Source organism: Temnothorax americanus, unplaced genomic scaffold, assembly GCF_048541705.1.
Source record: "Temnothorax americanus isolate GAGA-0224 unplaced genomic scaffold, ASM4854170v1 Scaffold145, whole genome shotgun sequence".
Classification (NCBI taxonomy): Eukaryota; Metazoa; Arthropoda; class Insecta; order Hymenoptera; family Formicidae; genus Temnothorax; species Temnothorax americanus.
Genome location: NW_027509281.1, coordinates 194,473 through 211,863, shown reverse-complemented (window position 1 = coordinate 211,863; position 17,391 = coordinate 194,473). Strand labels below are relative to the sequence as shown.

General features: G+C 29.5%; 3 protein-coding genes across 14 annotated transcripts in view; 2 read left to right on the top strand and 1 right to left on the bottom strand.

Annotated features, from left to right (window-relative positions):
- Nucleotides 1–571: 571 nt before the first annotated feature.
- Nucleotides 572–3,878, top strand: LOC143894869 (uncharacterized). 2 transcript variants are annotated; one of them, XM_077401530.1, is made up of 4 exons: nucleotides 572–961; nucleotides 1,038–1,118; nucleotides 1,279–1,645; nucleotides 2,045–3,878. In XM_077401530.1, exons 1-4 carry the CDS (start codon nucleotides 854–856, stop codon nucleotides 2,119–2,121), a joined length of 633 nt encoding a protein of 210 aa, XP_077257656.1. In that variant the 5' UTR covers nucleotides 572–853; the 3' UTR covers nucleotides 2,122–3,878. The 2 variants fall into 2 exon arrangements, with proteins under 2 accessions (XP_077257656.1, XP_077257657.1); XM_077401531.1 differs by having other exon boundaries at nucleotides 2,023–2,183.
- A 2,770-nt stretch (nucleotides 3,879–6,648) lies between these two features.
- On the bottom strand, nucleotides 6,649–9,422 carry LOC143894870 (uncharacterized). Of its 7 annotated transcripts, none has more exons than XM_077401534.1 (6): nucleotides 9,289–9,422; nucleotides 8,791–8,892; nucleotides 8,302–8,709; nucleotides 8,107–8,229; nucleotides 7,769–7,929; nucleotides 6,649–7,261 (listed from the first exon to the last, which is right to left on the bottom strand). In XM_077401534.1, the coding sequence occupies exons 3-6, from the start codon at nucleotides 8,433–8,435 to the stop codon at nucleotides 7,161–7,163; spliced, it is 519 nt and encodes a 172-aa protein (XP_077257660.1). In that variant the 5' UTR covers nucleotides 8,436–8,709; nucleotides 8,791–8,892; nucleotides 9,289–9,422; the 3' UTR covers nucleotides 6,649–7,160. The 7 variants fall into 7 exon arrangements, with proteins under 7 accessions (XP_077257660.1, XP_077257663.1, XP_077257658.1 ...); XM_077401537.1 differs by having other exon boundaries at nucleotides 8,803–8,892; XM_077401532.1 differs by having other exon boundaries at nucleotides 8,773–8,892; nucleotides 9,254–9,389.
- Nucleotides 9,367–17,391, top strand: part of LOC143894865 (uncharacterized) — a 78,790-nt gene continuing 70,765 nt past the window's right edge. The window contains exons 1-3 of one of the 5 annotated variants that reach the window (XM_077401510.1): nucleotides 9,367–9,493; nucleotides 9,648–10,061; nucleotides 11,608–11,730. In XM_077401510.1, the coding sequence (XP_077257636.1) occupies nucleotides 9,859–10,061; nucleotides 11,608–11,730 (326 nt within the window). In that variant the 5' untranslated portion in view covers nucleotides 9,367–9,493; nucleotides 9,648–9,858. Of the gene's footprint in view, nucleotides 10,062–11,607; nucleotides 11,731–17,391 lie in introns of all 5 variants that reach the window. The other 4 variants (XM_077401512.1, XM_077401511.1, XM_077401514.1 and 1 more) reach the window with 4 other exon arrangements.

Genomic DNA, 17,391 nt, shown 5'->3' with positions numbered 1-17,391 from the left:
TGACCAAAATGGCAGCTCAAAATATTAGAAACATAGAATTATTAGATTCATCTAATTCTGATGAAGAGAATTTAATGGTGATACAACCACCAGTAGAACCGATGTTAGATGAAGATGATGATGGTAATTTAAAATCAATTGTTACAAAACTTGTAATTAATCATATAAAAAAGTGCCAGAAAAATCTAACCTATTCTAATGTCATTTTAGATTATAACGAACTGCAAATATTTTATGCAATTTTTGGAGCAATCCAAAGAATAGAGCATGTGAGGATAAATAATTATGTAGAAAACATAGTCCGAAATTATGATAATATCGATTTTATCATGCACTTTCGACTATCGAGAGAAAAAACATTTCAACTCATTAATCAATTCAGAGTATCTGAAATATTTATGTCTTTACAAGGTATGTATCATTGTATGTATTTGTATATACAGGGCACAGGGTGTATGACGAGAAGTGTAATATATGCAATGTTATGTTCAAATTCCGAGATTCACGGGAATTACTGGAGAACGAAGGGAAAGCTAACTAGGGATGGGGGTAGGAGAGGACGCAGGTGATAATTTGTCAACAATCAACAAATAAAAGTATCTATTGTCTCGCGTTAATTTGAACAGTATCTGTACTGTTATCTGTCATGTATTTTCACGTGAAACTTTTCACTTTTCATTTTTCACTTTTCACTTTTCATTTTTCACTCATCCAGATTTCTCGTGAAACTTTTCACGTATAGCGATCATGTAATGTAGCTTGGATGCGTGGAAAGTGAAATCAGTACAGCACTGCATATACGACAAACCGCAAAATAATATAACCTATAACTTGACAGACAAAAATATAAAACATGAATGTGACTATGAAACAAAAGGAAATGTTGTTAAATTATTTAAAACGCAATCCCGAATTAGTGACGGGAAGAATAGACAGAAAAACCGAGAGTCGATTACATTTGGTAAATTAAAAGTATTATTACATGTGTATTATTGAAAATGTTAAATAAATAATTATTTTTTACAAAATATTTTTAGGCTAAATTGTGGGATGAAATTGCACAAGGCATCAATACAATTCTCGAAGGTCCTCAAAAAAGTGGTAAAGAATGGGCAAAGGTTATATAATTTTATTTTTATTATTTAGTTTTATAATATTAAAGGTGATTTTTAACGTGCTTCTAGTATAAGCAACCAAAGTGTACCAAATAATTGCCAAAAATTGTCTTAAATAATACATTTATTTATAATTAACTATAAAAAATTTTTGTTAATATAGACATGGAAAGACATAAAGAGTTATATATTGAAAAAAGAAGCAAAAAGACGCAGTTATGTGCAAGGGACTGGTGGTAGTCCGCCTTTAAAAATAGCTTTTTCAAACTTTGAAGAGGAAGTTTTGGAATTGTTGACACCAGAGGCAGCTGGTATGGAAAACATTCCAGAAGGTGGAATTAACATGGAAGAAAATCCTATTTTAGAACAAACAATACAAGATGCGGAAAATACTGAAACAATAGAACAAGACGTGCACATGATAACTGAGGAAGATAATGGAAATATAGAAAATGCTGAAAATATACCACCACATAATAATATAGAGAAACGAAGAAAAGTTAATACAAAAATAAAGAACACAACAGGAGGTAACTTATGTAATAAAAATAATCTTACATATTAATATATGCAAAATTACTAATACATCTAAGGACCAGTTTTATCAACGTCGGTTAACTGTAACCTTCGGTTAAACTTACTCTTCGCGTCTATTTCTAATATCCATTTCTATCAACGCAGGTTAATTTTAATCTTGGTTTAACCTACCTGTCATCTTTTCCTAGTTCTAAAAGTTAGAAAAAGATAGAAAGTAAGTTAAACCGAGATTAAAGTTATTCTACATTGGTAGAAATCGGCATAAGGGAACAGTTAGAAAAAGATAAAGAGTGAGTTTAACCGAAAGTTACAGTTAATCAACGTTGGTGTAATTGGCCCTGATACATCTTAATAATAAATTTTTTCATAGAATATTTACTTTAAAATTACAGGAAACTCAATGCAAAAAATATCATATAACATGTTAGAACTACAAGAAGTAAAAGTAAAACTAAAAAAAAGGAAGTAAAACTTAAGAAAAAGGCATTAAAAGTGCAAAAGAATATTTTATCCGAACTAATAGAGATAAAAGCAGCTTTAAAATCATGGGCTGCAACTGAGACTATAATATGAAAAATAGATTCCAAAATATTAATACAAATAAGAACTTAATTGACTTTAAATATTTTTTTGCATAGTTTAGTTTACACAGTTTAAACACGTTCATATAGTTTATGCACGAAAATATATTAATTTTATATTTGATTTTCTTTATTTTATAATTTTTATTTTATTTTGTTTGTTTGAGTTACGTGATACATAAATAAAACTGTGATACTTCTTTCTGTAATACATGAGTATTTCTTTATGTAATACATAAAATATAAAATAAAATTAAGTTTTTTATGCAAAATATCTTTGAATTATTGTTTCTCGCACTATATTTCCTCTTACACGCATATTTCCATAGATATTGTCTTCTACTTCAATATCATCCTCTTCAATCTGTTCTCTATATATTTCACCATCTGCAATGTTATAATGTTTGGCAATATTATGCACTACACAAGCCGCATTTACTATAAGTGCTGAAATAAAGATAATAAATTTCTACAGTAATTTTAAACATATTTTTTATATATCTATATAAAATACAAATTACATTACCTGCAAATTCTGGAGAATAATGTAAACCTCTTTCTTTACGTAAGCATCTCCAACGCCCTTTCAATACTCCTATTGTTCTCTCCACGCAACATCGTGCTGTAGCATGAGCATCTGTGTATAACGCACCTGGAGACCTTGGTGGTTGATTTAATTTTGGAGTCATTAAATATGGTAACAATGGATAGCCAGAATCTCCTAAAACAGAAAGCATAAGTTCAAAAATTAAAAATACTAACATCAATTTTAGTAAAATATAAAGTTCAGATTTATAGAAAATTATTTAAAACATATATATATATATATATATATATATATATATATATTATAAGAGCCTCACCTAACAACCATAAATTTCTTCTTCCATTTTCATACTGGTTTAACATGTGTCTTGATAACCGAGACGAACTCCATACTCTGGCATCGTGTGTCCGACCTCCATGATTCGCCACTACTGCTAATATTCTGCCATTATAATCACTAACCTAAAGTATAACATAAAGTATAACTTAATAAGAAATGCTTTTAATATTTATATTTATATCTCAAGTAAAGAATATCGGGTTTTGCTCTGTCCTCTATTACATAAGAGATAGACAAATCTTTCCAATTATCAAATTACATTGTTACGGCCCTGTATGTTATGCTACGATGAAATGCTGCTCGTTGTAGTAGAGAGAAAGATCACCTCTCCTATTACAAATAATCTACTATTAAATTTTTACTTACTATCATGACATTTAACGAATGGTATAATTTTCTATTTATATATAAATGTTCTCTTCTTTTAACAGGTGGCCAAATTGCTATGTGTGTTCCATCAACGGCTCCTATTACACCTGGGAAATTGGTATTAATCCAGAATCTGAAATATGATTGTGTATCTTAATGTTTTGTAATATGAAAAATTTCTTAAGTTGCAAATGTTCTTATATTTTAATAAAAATTGGATAAAAGGAATCAAAAAACTATTTTTTAATGTTTTACAACTGGAGAAAATAATAGTTTAATTGACTCACTGTTGCTGGATTATCTCAATCTCATTAGCTTGCACAGGAAATTTGATCCATTGTGGTATAATGACATTTATTGCATTTATAATATCATGTATTGCACCACTAATAGATGCCTGGCACATACAGCTTAGAAAATCTTGTCCAACTCTTCTTTGATAGGACCCTGAACTTAAAAAATTTAACGTTGCTAGAACCTTTACAATTAAAAAAACAATAATTAAGATATATTTACAATAGCTTACATATAACTATTATAATTTGCAACATGTGAGCAGCATATTTTGATATAATACATATTTATCTTTAACTTGATCATTATTTTACCTTTAATTCCAATGGAATCGCTGTTGGTCTTACAGCTTCTTGCACATAAGGTTGTATGTTTATGTATAATGCCAACACAGCATCTTTTGAAAGCCTGTGCATTAAATATTTTTAATATATATATTTATATTCACAATATATTTACACTGTTACATAAAATAAAATAAACAAGATATATAATAAATAAGATACAATAAATTCAAAGTTCTACGTATAAAAATTATTTTTACTTTAAAATATATAAATTATTATATTTATGTAATTTATCTTTATACTTTTCTTCATGTTTTTATTTTTAATATTTAATCTTGTTAAAATATTTTTTTACCTACCGATATAAAGAAAGAAATTGTGATTCTGGAATTTCAAAAGGGTTAACTGCATCTCGCAGTTGTCTTCTGTGTATTCTTAATAAATTCTTTTCTTCCTCATTAGCCATTTGCAAAACCCACCATACTGCAGCCATATTATAATTATGCATAAAAATATTATTAAAACGATATAACTATACTATTATAATTGTATGTTGATGAATGCTAACAAGAATGTATATATATATTACCGTACCACATTTATTCTTATTCCGAAGTACATTTATTAATTCCATAGATTTCCGCCTTTCCGCCACCAAGTTTCATGGCGAAAAAGTTCACGTGAAAAGTTTCATATTTCCGCGGTTGGGAGAGGTATACATGATCGCGCGAAATCGAGTTCACGTGAAACTTTTCACTTTTCACGTTTCCACCCTAGGGGAAAAGTACATGATCGCTGCCCGATTGAAATATTTTTCAAGAATTTTCTTTAGGAACCCTTTGACATACGGCAGTGCCAAACTTGTGGACTTTATTCTATTTAATTTTTTATGTCTGAGAGGGTATGTCTCACGATTTGATTCCTTCTTATCCCCAAGATAATTTTATTAGGAAAAGTTCTTATGAAAAGTGCTTACAAAAGATTTTTACGAAAGAAGGAAATCGTGGAGTCCACAAGACGTAACAATATACATTTAGATTAGGTCATTCTTAACAGAAGTCCTTTACTAAATAATAACGTAAAATTTCGAGTTATTAATTGAAAATTTATGTTAGTGGTTTTTTTAGTAATTCTAATATTTTTATTATTTATATTTATTTATATTATTTATAATTTTTTTTATATTATTTATATGTTATTATTTGCAAAATGGTAAAGAACTATTTGGTTCAGAATGATCTAGTCTACATGTATATTGCGTATATCACACTTCTTCTGTATAATATATGTATGTGTACATATAATGACAAAAACATGTTATTTCTAACAGTAAAAAATTAACGTTAAATTTTTTTTAGATGCAGGACGTGTTAAAATAACAGCAGAAAAACATATATTATGTTACCTATAGTTTGTAGGGCATCAAAGTGCATCTTATCGTGATGTAGCTGATCGTTTTGGAGTGACAATAAGCGCTTTGTACAATATCATAACTCGAGTAACTGATTATATAATGTTACTAGCACCTAATATTATTAAATATCCAACGTTAGTTGAAAAAGAAGAAACTGAAACATTTTATAGAGAAAGAAAGGGATTTCCTGGTATAATTGGTAATGTAATCATGTTTATATTCATGCATGTGATATGTTTTAGTCACACACTAATTCTTTTTTTCAGGTGCTATTGATGGTTCACACATAAGGATAGATAAAGCCACTCGAAGATCCTGATTCATATGTTAACCGAAAGCAATATTTTTCTCTACATGTTCAAGGTACAGTGGACCATAAAATGAAATTTATGGATGTTTTTATAGGATATCCTGGTTCTGTTCACGATGCAAGAGTGTTTAGAAATTCCTATTTGCGTAATGATCTACGTGAGTTGTGTGCAGGTTAGTTGAACAGTACAAATAACAGTACAAATAATAATAGTAAAGGCTAATAAATAATAATTAATGTTTCAATATCATTAATCTTTCTTTAGATAATTACTTTTTGCTGGGAGAAAGCGCATATCCATGTTTAAAGGAATTGATTGTCCCATATCGAGATAATGGGCATCTGACACGTGCGCAGAGGCATTTTAATCGAAAATTGAGTTCCTGTCGCGTAATTATTGAAAATGCATTTGGGTGCCTCAAGCAACGGTTTCGTCAGCTCTATCATTTTAAATTACGCGATATAATACGTATGGTACGCGTAATACATGCGTGTTGCATACTTCATAATATAGCAAATGAGCAAGATTTACAATATCTTGAACCAGCTATAGACGACAGAGAAGCACAAAACTTAAATATTAATATTGATGAAGCAGCACTCGCAGCACGAGAAAATGAAACTGGCGTACACATTCGAGATGAATTATGTCGTTTGTTGTCTCCTTAACAAAGTATAATAAGACTGTTCATTGTATTGTATATTTTTTATAAAAAATATATAGAAATAAGAATGAAAAGACTTGTAAGGAGTATACAATTATTTATTACAAAATACATATTTTGTTACATGTGAGCGATGTTTTTATCATAAACTTAATCTTTTTTATAAACTCCCTTTGAACAAATAAAATTAGTTTTTGTTAATAAAACATCTTGTTTTAAAATAGAATAGTCCATCTTCAAATTTCTCTGGCACTGTCTAATTAATATTACAAACAAAAAATTTAGAAATATATGTATATACGGATAATGAGAAGTTCAATTCTTATGTACGTATATATTGCACATACCAAAAACAAAATAAAATATACATCACATTAAAAAATATGCATTATAATGCATATAATAAAAAAAAAACTATGACATTGTGCAACATGTTAACTTATACGTTACTTATATATTATAAATTTATAATTTATTTGTACTGTGTTACTTTGTACTTGTCAGTATTTGTTTAAATGTATTTTTTTTAATTTCTCAATCCAGAGAAACAAGATCTCGTAGCAGTTTATTTCTTTCCTGCCTTAAATTATTAGCAGTTGTCAACTGTTTTTTTATGGTTTTTGCCATGTCTTCATAAATAGTTGATATTCGTTTATATACTCAGCCAAAATTTACTTCTGCACATCTAATTTCGCATTTCTTTCAATTAGGATATTCTCTGTAAGCGTGTCTAAAGTTTTGTGACACTTTTCTAGCACTCGTCCTGTAGTACCTACTTGTGTTCTTGCGCTTTTCTGTGGCACCTACAAAACATGCATGTTTTCAATCACATACAATCGATATAAAATTGTATTAATACATATTAATACATGTGTCATTATACGCAAGATTCCAATAAAACCTTTCACTTTTAGTTAAGGATATTTCATCTAAAAAAAATAGTGACCTTCCAAAAGTAGAGATTTTAAGCTATAAACCGTTTTTTGGACTTAAATTTCGTTTATTTTTAAGAAGTTACAGCTGCCTGAATTTTGCCTTTTTTTCTAAATTAAGTATTTCTCTAATTTTTGTGAAGTTTATTTTTGTATCATAACTTTGGTTTTGAAAAAAATTAATAACTCAGTCTCATAAAATGCAACAATAATAATTCATATATTCAACATGAATATTACTGTTGCATTTAATGTAGCTCAGTTACTGATTCTTCTCAAAATCAAAAGTCATGATACAAGAATATGTTGATACAATGTACCTAAGCCAATATATCCTAACTGAAAGTAGAAAACATTATTGAAGTCCTGTATACTTACTTTGCTGAGATTCTGACTTATAGTATTCTTTTGGAGCATTATATTTTACAGAACTTTCATCTCCTTCGTCTAAGTCTTCTTGTAAGGACAGAGTTGTTTCATTGTTATAATGATTTGTATCTACATTTTGTCTGTGTTTTTGGTTTGCATCTATAAATATTCTAAAACAAATATATAATGTTCGTGTAAATTTACAAAAGGACTGTTATATATGTAAGATATACATATTTTTTTTACTATTTGCACTATGCTAATTCATAATGTCTATTATTAACTTTATATTAATATTATTTCCCTATTTTTCAAATAAAAGTTTATTTTCTTTTTATCAAACTTACTCTTCCTCTCTTGCCTCTGTCTGAAATGTGCTTACTCGGTCTTTTCTTATTACCATACCTTCTTTACCAGAAACTGCCACAAGTTCTACATTGTGTTTGTATCCAAGTAATTCTGTTAATTCTCTGTAACAAAGATAAATACATTTCATTACATAATATACCTTACACACAAGTCGAAATAAAATTAATATTTACCTTTTATATGGACACGTCATACGTCCTCTGCCTGTCTGTTTGTTGTTTGTAATCATATTTTTATATGATCTCTCAAGTGACTTCATTTTATTTTCTACTTGCGTTGGTGTAACATCAAATCCCTGCATTTTCATGCTTTCACAAATTCTTTGCCACAGTATTTTTCTTGTTTTAATTTTTTTGTTGGTTAAAAGTTCTTTTTTTTTTCTTTGTATAATTCAATAAATAATTTTGTGCTGGCATCTGTCCAAGTAAATGCTCTATTTATATCCAAATCCAAAGATGAGCAATTTTCTTTATTTGCTTAATTGTCATTTAATTTAATAAAAACACGTTTCTCTCCAACAGTACACTCAAGCGTGTCTTTGGTAAAGTCAATTTCGTTGTATTCTATTTGAAAGCTTAGGTCTACAAATAATTTATCATTATTTATTACACATAAAACATACACAAAGTATAATATTTATTTACTTATTAAAAGTTTAATACCTTTAGAGATACATGTGACAAATCCATCCTCATTTACTATAATGTTGCCTGCTTCATCTCTTACTATAGATCCGAGTAAGTCTTCCATTGTGTGATTGTTTACTATATATTCATATATATAATGTTAATAAATTTATTTATAACTAATCCAATGATATTAATGTAATATAATATATAAGTAGAAGTATTATATAAAACACTTATTTTTAATAAATTCTTTTATTTCTCTCCATCCACACGTAATGTTTATAATATATATTTACCGAAAAAGAATATATAACAGAATACCATTCTAATTATTGTAATATATAACAATATCTATTATTTATTATAGTACTTTATAATACTTCCAATTATATTATTTGTACTATTATTCTGCTTATATTACTTATAATTTTATTATTTATACCTATATATCTCTCTTATACTAATATTAAACTAATATTTGTATTAGTATACTTGCACTGTAATACGTTACGGTTTGAGGTTAAAGCATACCACGATTTTCGTCCACGTACGCTGCCATATTGAACTGCACCGCTGTACTACCTCCAGACCTAGGGCAGGCAGTACAGTGAACTGTTGCACTGAGTACCGTTGCACTGCCAAAAAGAACAGCAACAATGACGTCACTTCTGCTAAAAAGAACGCTTTAGTGTACACTTCTTGAACTAGTGCACTCAGCCCGTTCAGCTAAAAAGAAGTATTATCTTACAACAATTGTTTTACTGTGATTTGATTTTATTGTGATGAGATATATTGTATATAAAGGATAAGAAAAATTATATAAAAATAATAATATGTAAACGCAGGAAAATTAGAGGTTGAAAGGTTTTGTATCAAAATTTTTATTGCAGATTGGAGATGTCCAATTAACAAAAAGAGATAATAAATTTTTGAAGAGAGAAATTCTGAAGAAAGTGCAACTTGGAAGAAACAGACGTGGGTCATGAAAGTGACAAACATCACCGTATTCACCGTAAAGCAGCCGAACCGAATTAATGCGATAGATGGTGTGGCTAAATAGTGTTTCTGGATGTGTTCCACGTCGCATTAAGGTTATGTCACATGCGATGGACTGACAGCATCGTTTTTTATTTTGGCCGTTTTAGAACACGAGAACGCGCCCAACGGGAAATTTATAATATGCTACAACCATTTCTTGAAGAGGAAGATGCTTGGTGTTACTGGGTTGTCTCAGTTGGTGCCCTGCTATCATTTCTCGGCCTTGTCGCTGCCTGTATCTGCAGTTGTCGACGAAATGAGAATAAGTGAGTATACTAACGATTTGTTATTAACCATGATTTATGGTAGTAAATTGATTTCTAGTAATTTAAATGGTATTATGAAGGAGAGGAGCTTTTTCTCACTAATTTGGCTAAAATTTCACAATTTTGTGTTTTTTGGTGCGTAAAACATGAATTATTTATAAGTTATAATTTCGCTCTCAATTAGGAAAAAGTTATTAAGTACTAAAGTTGACAGTTATGTGGTTAGGTCCTTTGTCATTTATTATACTTGGTATTTATAGACTTTTCAATATATGCCAATTAGGTAATTATGAAGGAGAGGGGCTTCCTCACCAATTTAGCTGAAACTTTTCAGTTTTGTGTATTTTGGTGCGTAAAATATGAATCTATAAGTTAAAATTGTCGCTCTCAATTAGGAAAAAAGTTATTAAGTACTAAAGTTGACAGTTGCGTGATTAGGATATCTGTCATTTATTATACTTTGTATTTATATATAGACTTTTCAATATGCCAATTATTTTCTGCTTTAAAAAAAGCATAATAACTCTATTTTTATTATCTTTTTTAACCATTATTTCAATATATTATTATATATTATATATTTAGTACAACAAAAAACTGTACATTTTCCAAACAAAAAACATAAATTATTAAAAAAAAGATAATAGAAACAGAGTTATATATTATGCTTTTTTAAAAGTAGAAAATAATTGGTATATTAAAAACTCTATAAATACAAAGTATAATAAATCACAGACATCCTAATCATGCAACTGTCAACTTTAGTAGATACTTAATAACTTTTTTCTTAATAGAGAGCGACAATTTTAACTTATAGATACATGTTTTACGCACCAAAATACACAAAATTGTAAAGTTTCAGTCAAATTGGTGAGGAAGCCCCTCTCCTTCATAATTACCGCCAATTATTTTCTGCTTTAAAAAACCATAATAACTATGAAACTGTCAACTTTTTAGTACTTAATAACTTTTTTCTTAGTTGAGAGTGACAATTTTAACTTATAGATTCATGTTTTATCCACCAAAATACATAAAATTGTAAAGTTTCAGCCAAATTGGTGAGAAATCCCCTCTCCTTTATAATTACCAAATTATCTTTTAATATAATAAATTAAGAAGGACTATTTTTATAATCGACAACGTTTGGCTAGTGTCGTGACAATTCGACCATTGGTTTTGGTTGGATTAATCGTCAAGACTTTTTCGACCATGGGTTTTGGTTGTTTCTAAATTGATATAATCTTTGATACTTACATATAAACATCTCATTTTTTATAAATTAAATTATTAAATTTAATAACACTGGTAATATTTTTCGCCATAAATTTAATAATTTAATCATCAATTATTAGCGAAATAAATATATTATACATTTCTGTTATAATAAGTTAACATATTTTTATTCAGTTGGTGCATGGTAATTTATAGATTTCTTTTGACATAAATCACACACTTTTTAAAATTATTTTTTTTGGAACATAACTATATATAAATTAATTTATAATTTTATGTTTATTACACAATTATAATTATATTGTTCATATAGGAACGAATTTCTGGGGCTTGCTGGTATGGTAACATTAAATAATTCCGAAACAGACAATTTCAACAGAATTCTGACATTGGATATATCCCAGGTTGTTAAGCAGGATGTCAACGATGGAAAAAGGTTTTTACTTTAAAAATAAATTAGTTGCATGTAGTTTTTATTAACATATACATTTTTTATATGAAATAATTATAACTTTAAATAATATCTATGTGTTATATGAATTACAACAAAACATAGATTAAGACTCTAATGCTGCAACAATTTTATTTTGATAAAGTGTAATTAATATTGCTGACAGGATGTAAATATCACAAACTATTTGTACATTATTAACTAACTGTCACTCAAATCCTCTACATATTTATGTATACTTGTTATAATTTGTTGGAAATACTATTGTGGGAAATTTGTGGGAAGTACTATTACTCATTATTTTATTACTTATTATTAATAATAGAACATTAATATGGCAATAAAGTATTAGTAATTTAACTTAAGGTAGTTAGTCCGTGACAATACTGTCAAAAAGTTAATGATAGACAAATGACATATAGTATTTGGCTGGGATTGTCCGCGTTATGCATGTGTGTGTAAAAATTTCATATGTACATGTATATAGACACCAATGTGAGCTCTTAGATTAGGTTTACTTCAAATCTAACTTTAAAGGTTAGCTGTTATATGCGTCCACCAGTAGTATAAAAAATTCTGTACTTTAAGTATCAATTACTTTGAAACTAAACGGTCAAAGGTCTTGTATTTTTGTAAGTATATTTTTACAAGTCTCTTCTATTGTCTTCTTATTTTTCATAAAAGTTGCCAGAGTAGTTTGATCGCTACAATTAGAAACGTGATATCGGAAGCTGTTTTCGTACCTGTTATATATGTAAAAAGTACTAACTTTGATTTCAATTATCTCAACTTTGGTCAATTTTTTTTTAATTGCACAGGTGTGTAAATCGCGTTTACATTAATATATTGTTCAAATTTTTTGAGGTTTCCAAGAAAATGAGTTTACGGATTATCCAGATAAGCTTGATAAGGCCTTGAAGTTTATACAATAACGTAGTCAATTGTTTTTATATATCATGCAGTTAAGGGAATTTTAAAGCCGTCTGTAATACCGGCTTTTTTTCTTAGCACTAATTTTTTAATTGACTTTATAGAAATGCAAAATTCTTGTCTAGAATTAAAGTACGCATCAAAATCTAGATCATGATGGTCGAATTTATATCAAAAACAAAAAGAAATTAATATTTTTGTAAATTTTTGGTAAACGTGACGACAATATTTGTTTTGTACAAAAATTGCACAATAAATATCCACAAAGTTAGACCGGCGTGACCTAGGGACAACATGTAGGAACAATATTGTGTAAATAGAACTAAGATTCAACGTCTAGAAAAAAAGATTAGTTTAAATAAACTTTTATATGTGCAAAAGCACATTCAGGTTGATATTGCGTGTAGCGAGAGATGGTGCAGCAATCGAAACAAGGACAGATGCCTTTTGTTAGACAAGGACAGATATAGATATATGACATAGAAAACAGGATTAGAAATGTTGACATTACCGACATCGAGGAAGTTCGGCCTTCGCTTTACGATCCCCTTAATTGTTCTTATATTTGATGTCCCAACGCTATTAAGTTTTTTGATTTGGTAATAATGTTTAATTTATTTTATTTGATTAATTTATTTTGTCTATTTAATGGCAAAATAAGAGTTATTTAGCTTCAGCAACTTTTTGATTTATATGGAGGGATAAAAGCCTTAGTGATGTAAGTTAAATTTTTTAAAATATTGTGACTCATGTGCATAGATGCAATCTATACAATATATAAATTGCATCTATGCACACATGTCAATATTTTAAAAAATTTGACTTACACTAATACTAAGGCTTTTATCCCTCTATATATATATGTTTACCAGTACACGCCAATACAACCCACTGAAAGAAACAATTAAGTGAGGTATATTAATATAAGCCACTGTACTTGAGTACAGTAAGAAGCAACGTAGTTACAACCAAGTCAGTATGTTTGAGGCAGTTCAACTGAGCAGTATTAGCATTGATTCATTAATTTACTGTAACAGTGTAGAGAATAAAAATAATTTATCTGAAGGGAGGGAGGGAGGGAGGGAGAGAGAGAGAGAGAGAGAGAGAGAGAGAGAGAGAAAAAGAGAGAGAAAGAGAGAGAGAGACAGAGACAGAGACAGAGAGAGACAGAGACAGATGATGATGATGATGAATGTCGTTTATTAGCTGCAGTAGCTACATCAAAAACATCACAAAAAAATATATATGTACATAATACAAATACAATTAACTACATACTATCACTAACATATCTAATTTCATTCCTACTACATATTTGTTTCTCTCTCTTTCGCTATAATACACCTTGTCAACTTCTTTCTAAAACTTTGAATTTTTTCATCATTCTTTATCTCTGTGGGTAACGCATTATACATTTTCAACCCTTCATACATTAACATTTTTTGCTCCTCACTAGTCTTACATCTACCTATATATATATCACCCACTTGTCTAGTACCAACTCCTCCTTTGTGTTGCACTACTTTTATTTTTCTCCGCAAATATTTCGGACACAAACCTTTCATAATTTTATACACAATTACACAAACATTATATTCTATTCTTTCCTTAATTGACATGAAATGCAACGCTTCCAACATATCAACAATTTTTACTCTTCTATTACACCTCAGAATAATTCTCATACCTTGATTCTGTGGTTTCTGCAAATGTTGCACATTCGTTTTACTAATGCCCACCAAGATTGACCCACAATAATCAAACAACGGAGCAATTATTGCTTTATATACCACACATCTCATATACGCTGATATATCCACACTAATTCTTCGCATAACGCCTAACCTCGCTCCTACTTTTCTACTTATATAATCAATATGCTTCGAGAAATTTTTAGGTTCTTATCAATTATTATTCCTAAATATTTAATTTCCGTCACTACTTCTAGCTCCTTACCTCTTAGATTAACTTTTAAATTTTTTTCATTAACTTTCTTTCTAACTCCTCTTACTAACATAACCTTGGTTTTCTCCACATTTACACATAATTTATTTAATTTTACCCATTCGTGTCAATTTTCTTCATTTGTTCATTTAACTTATCATTAATTTCCTCAATTGAATATCCTGTTGTGTATATTATTGCATCATTCACAAACAATCTTATTACACAATTATCACCAAAAATCTTCCCAATATCATTAATATATATTAAAAACAATAACGGTCCCAAAACTGACCCCTGCGGAACCCCTAAATCTACGTTAATAGCATCCGATAATATCCCATTAAACTTCACTCTTTGACTTCTATTTTCCAAATAACTTTTAAACCATTTCAACACTACTCCATTTATCCCATACCGTTTTAATTTCTTAATCAAAATTTTTCTATCAACTACTTCAAAAGCTCTTTTTAAGTCTAAAAACACTACACCTATTATTTTTCCTTCCCCTATATTTCTTTTCCATTCCGATAGAACCCATTGTAATGCAGTTTCACACGAATGCTTTATTCTAAAACCCGATTGACATTCTGTAAACAAATTATTTTTTTCAAAATATTCTATCAATTGTCTCTGCACTATTATCTCCAAAACTTTCTCATATACCGGCAATTTATTTATAGGTCTAAATTCTTCAATTTTATTCGTTCCTCGTACCTTAGATATTGGAACTACACAATCGCTTCTTTCTATTCATTTGGAAACACTCCAGTCTCCAATGATCTATTAAATACGTAACAGATTTTTTCAGCTGCTACTTCAACTACACTTTTCATTACCTCTACATTTATACCTTCTTTTGTACCTGCTTTATTCACCAATTTTTGTACTATTTTATATAATTGTTCTTTCTTAATTTTTTTAAACACTTCCCAATCACTGTCACTATATCTTCTGTTCTCTATATCATCTTCCACCAGATCCGTACTACCTAATCTCCTAATACTATCGACCAAATATCTATTAAATATATCCGCCATTTCCTCAACTTTATAAATTATTCTATTTTCAAATTGTATTTCTTTATATATATTCTATATTATTTATTTTACCTTTTATCATTTCCTTTAACACACTCCACATACTCTTAGGACTCTTCTTATTCTTATCAAGATGTTCTTCTAAATAACCTCTTTTTGCCTTCCTACACATATCAACAGTTTTGTTTCTCAACTGTCTAAATACTTTCCAATCCTCTTCATTTTTACTTGTACGCGCTACTTTATATGCCTCATCTCTTTGCTTTATCATCAGTTGTATATCCTCACAAAACTAACTCTTTCCCTGCCATTTCTGTCTTAATACTACTGTCTTCAATGGTGCCAATAAATCAAGACATCTAATAATCTCTTTAACCATCGAATTTGCCAATACATTAACATTATCGCCTTCAATCACATCCAAACCAATTCTTATCATTTCTTTAAATTTCTCCCTATCCATTCGCTTATAGTCTCTATATATAATCGTTTTATTTTTGTCCACTGGCTCTTTTAAGTTCCAATATATTATTATTGCAGAATGATCCGTTATTTTGGGTTCATGCCATACATCAACTTCCATTTCCACATTACTAAAAACCAAATCAATCAATGTTTCAGAATTCTGTACAATTCTTGTTGCTTCTTTTACCAATTGTCTTAATCCTAACGAATTCATTACTTTAACTAATCTATTTCTAATATAATTATTTACACTCATATCTACATTAAAATCACCCAACATCATAACATTATCATTCTGCATTACATTTATACCTATTTTCTCCAAAAAATTTATAAAATTACCATTTTTACTGTTCGGTGAATGATATATTAACATAATTACTCCTGTATAATTTTTATCTTTAATTTTTACTATAATTGACCACCAATTTCTTTCACACCTTTCAATCGCTGTTACATCAAATCTAATTTCTTCCCTAATATATAACAACACTCCGCCTGTTCTACTCGATTCGGAATTACCTCGCACACATACATATCCATTAATGTGTAATTCCTGTTCCTCCATCTGCTGTGTTACATGAGTTTCCGTAAATCCTATCACGCTAGGTTTATACTTTCTTATCAATTCATTTTCTATTTCATCTTTATGTCAGAGAGAGAGAGAGAGACAGAGACAGAGAGAGACAGAGACAGAGAGAAACAGAGACAGAGAGAGACAGAGACAGAGAGAGACAGAGAGAGACAGAGACAGAGAGAGACAGAGACAGAGAGAAACAGAGAGAGAGAGAGAGAGAGAGAGAGAGAGAGAGAGAGAGAGAGAGAGAGAAATAAGAGAGTGAATAAAGATTTAAAATGTATTGCGTCGAGGAAAGGCGAGAGAGAGAGTATAGAGAGGAGAGGCGTGCGGATAGAGGAGAGCGAGCGGTGTTCCGAGCGGCGGGACAAGCGAAAAAAGAGAGGAAAAAAAGAGAGAAAAATAGGTAGGATAAGGAAATAATTGTCAAAGGAGCGGGAATCCTTCCTGTACCCCGCATGGGCTCGTTATTGAGATCTCGAAATCTCGTGTATTTGCAACTCGTGTGTTCGCGTAAAAGAGTCACGGTGCGGTCTCACTTCGCGTGTACTTGGCGCGAGACACTACCGTGTTTTTTGATATGTAACTAAAATAATATACAGGTTCTTGAATCGCTCGAATAACTTTAAACATCTATTATTATAAGTATCTGATGTTTGTTTGTCTGTCTGTCTGTCTCACCGCAAACTA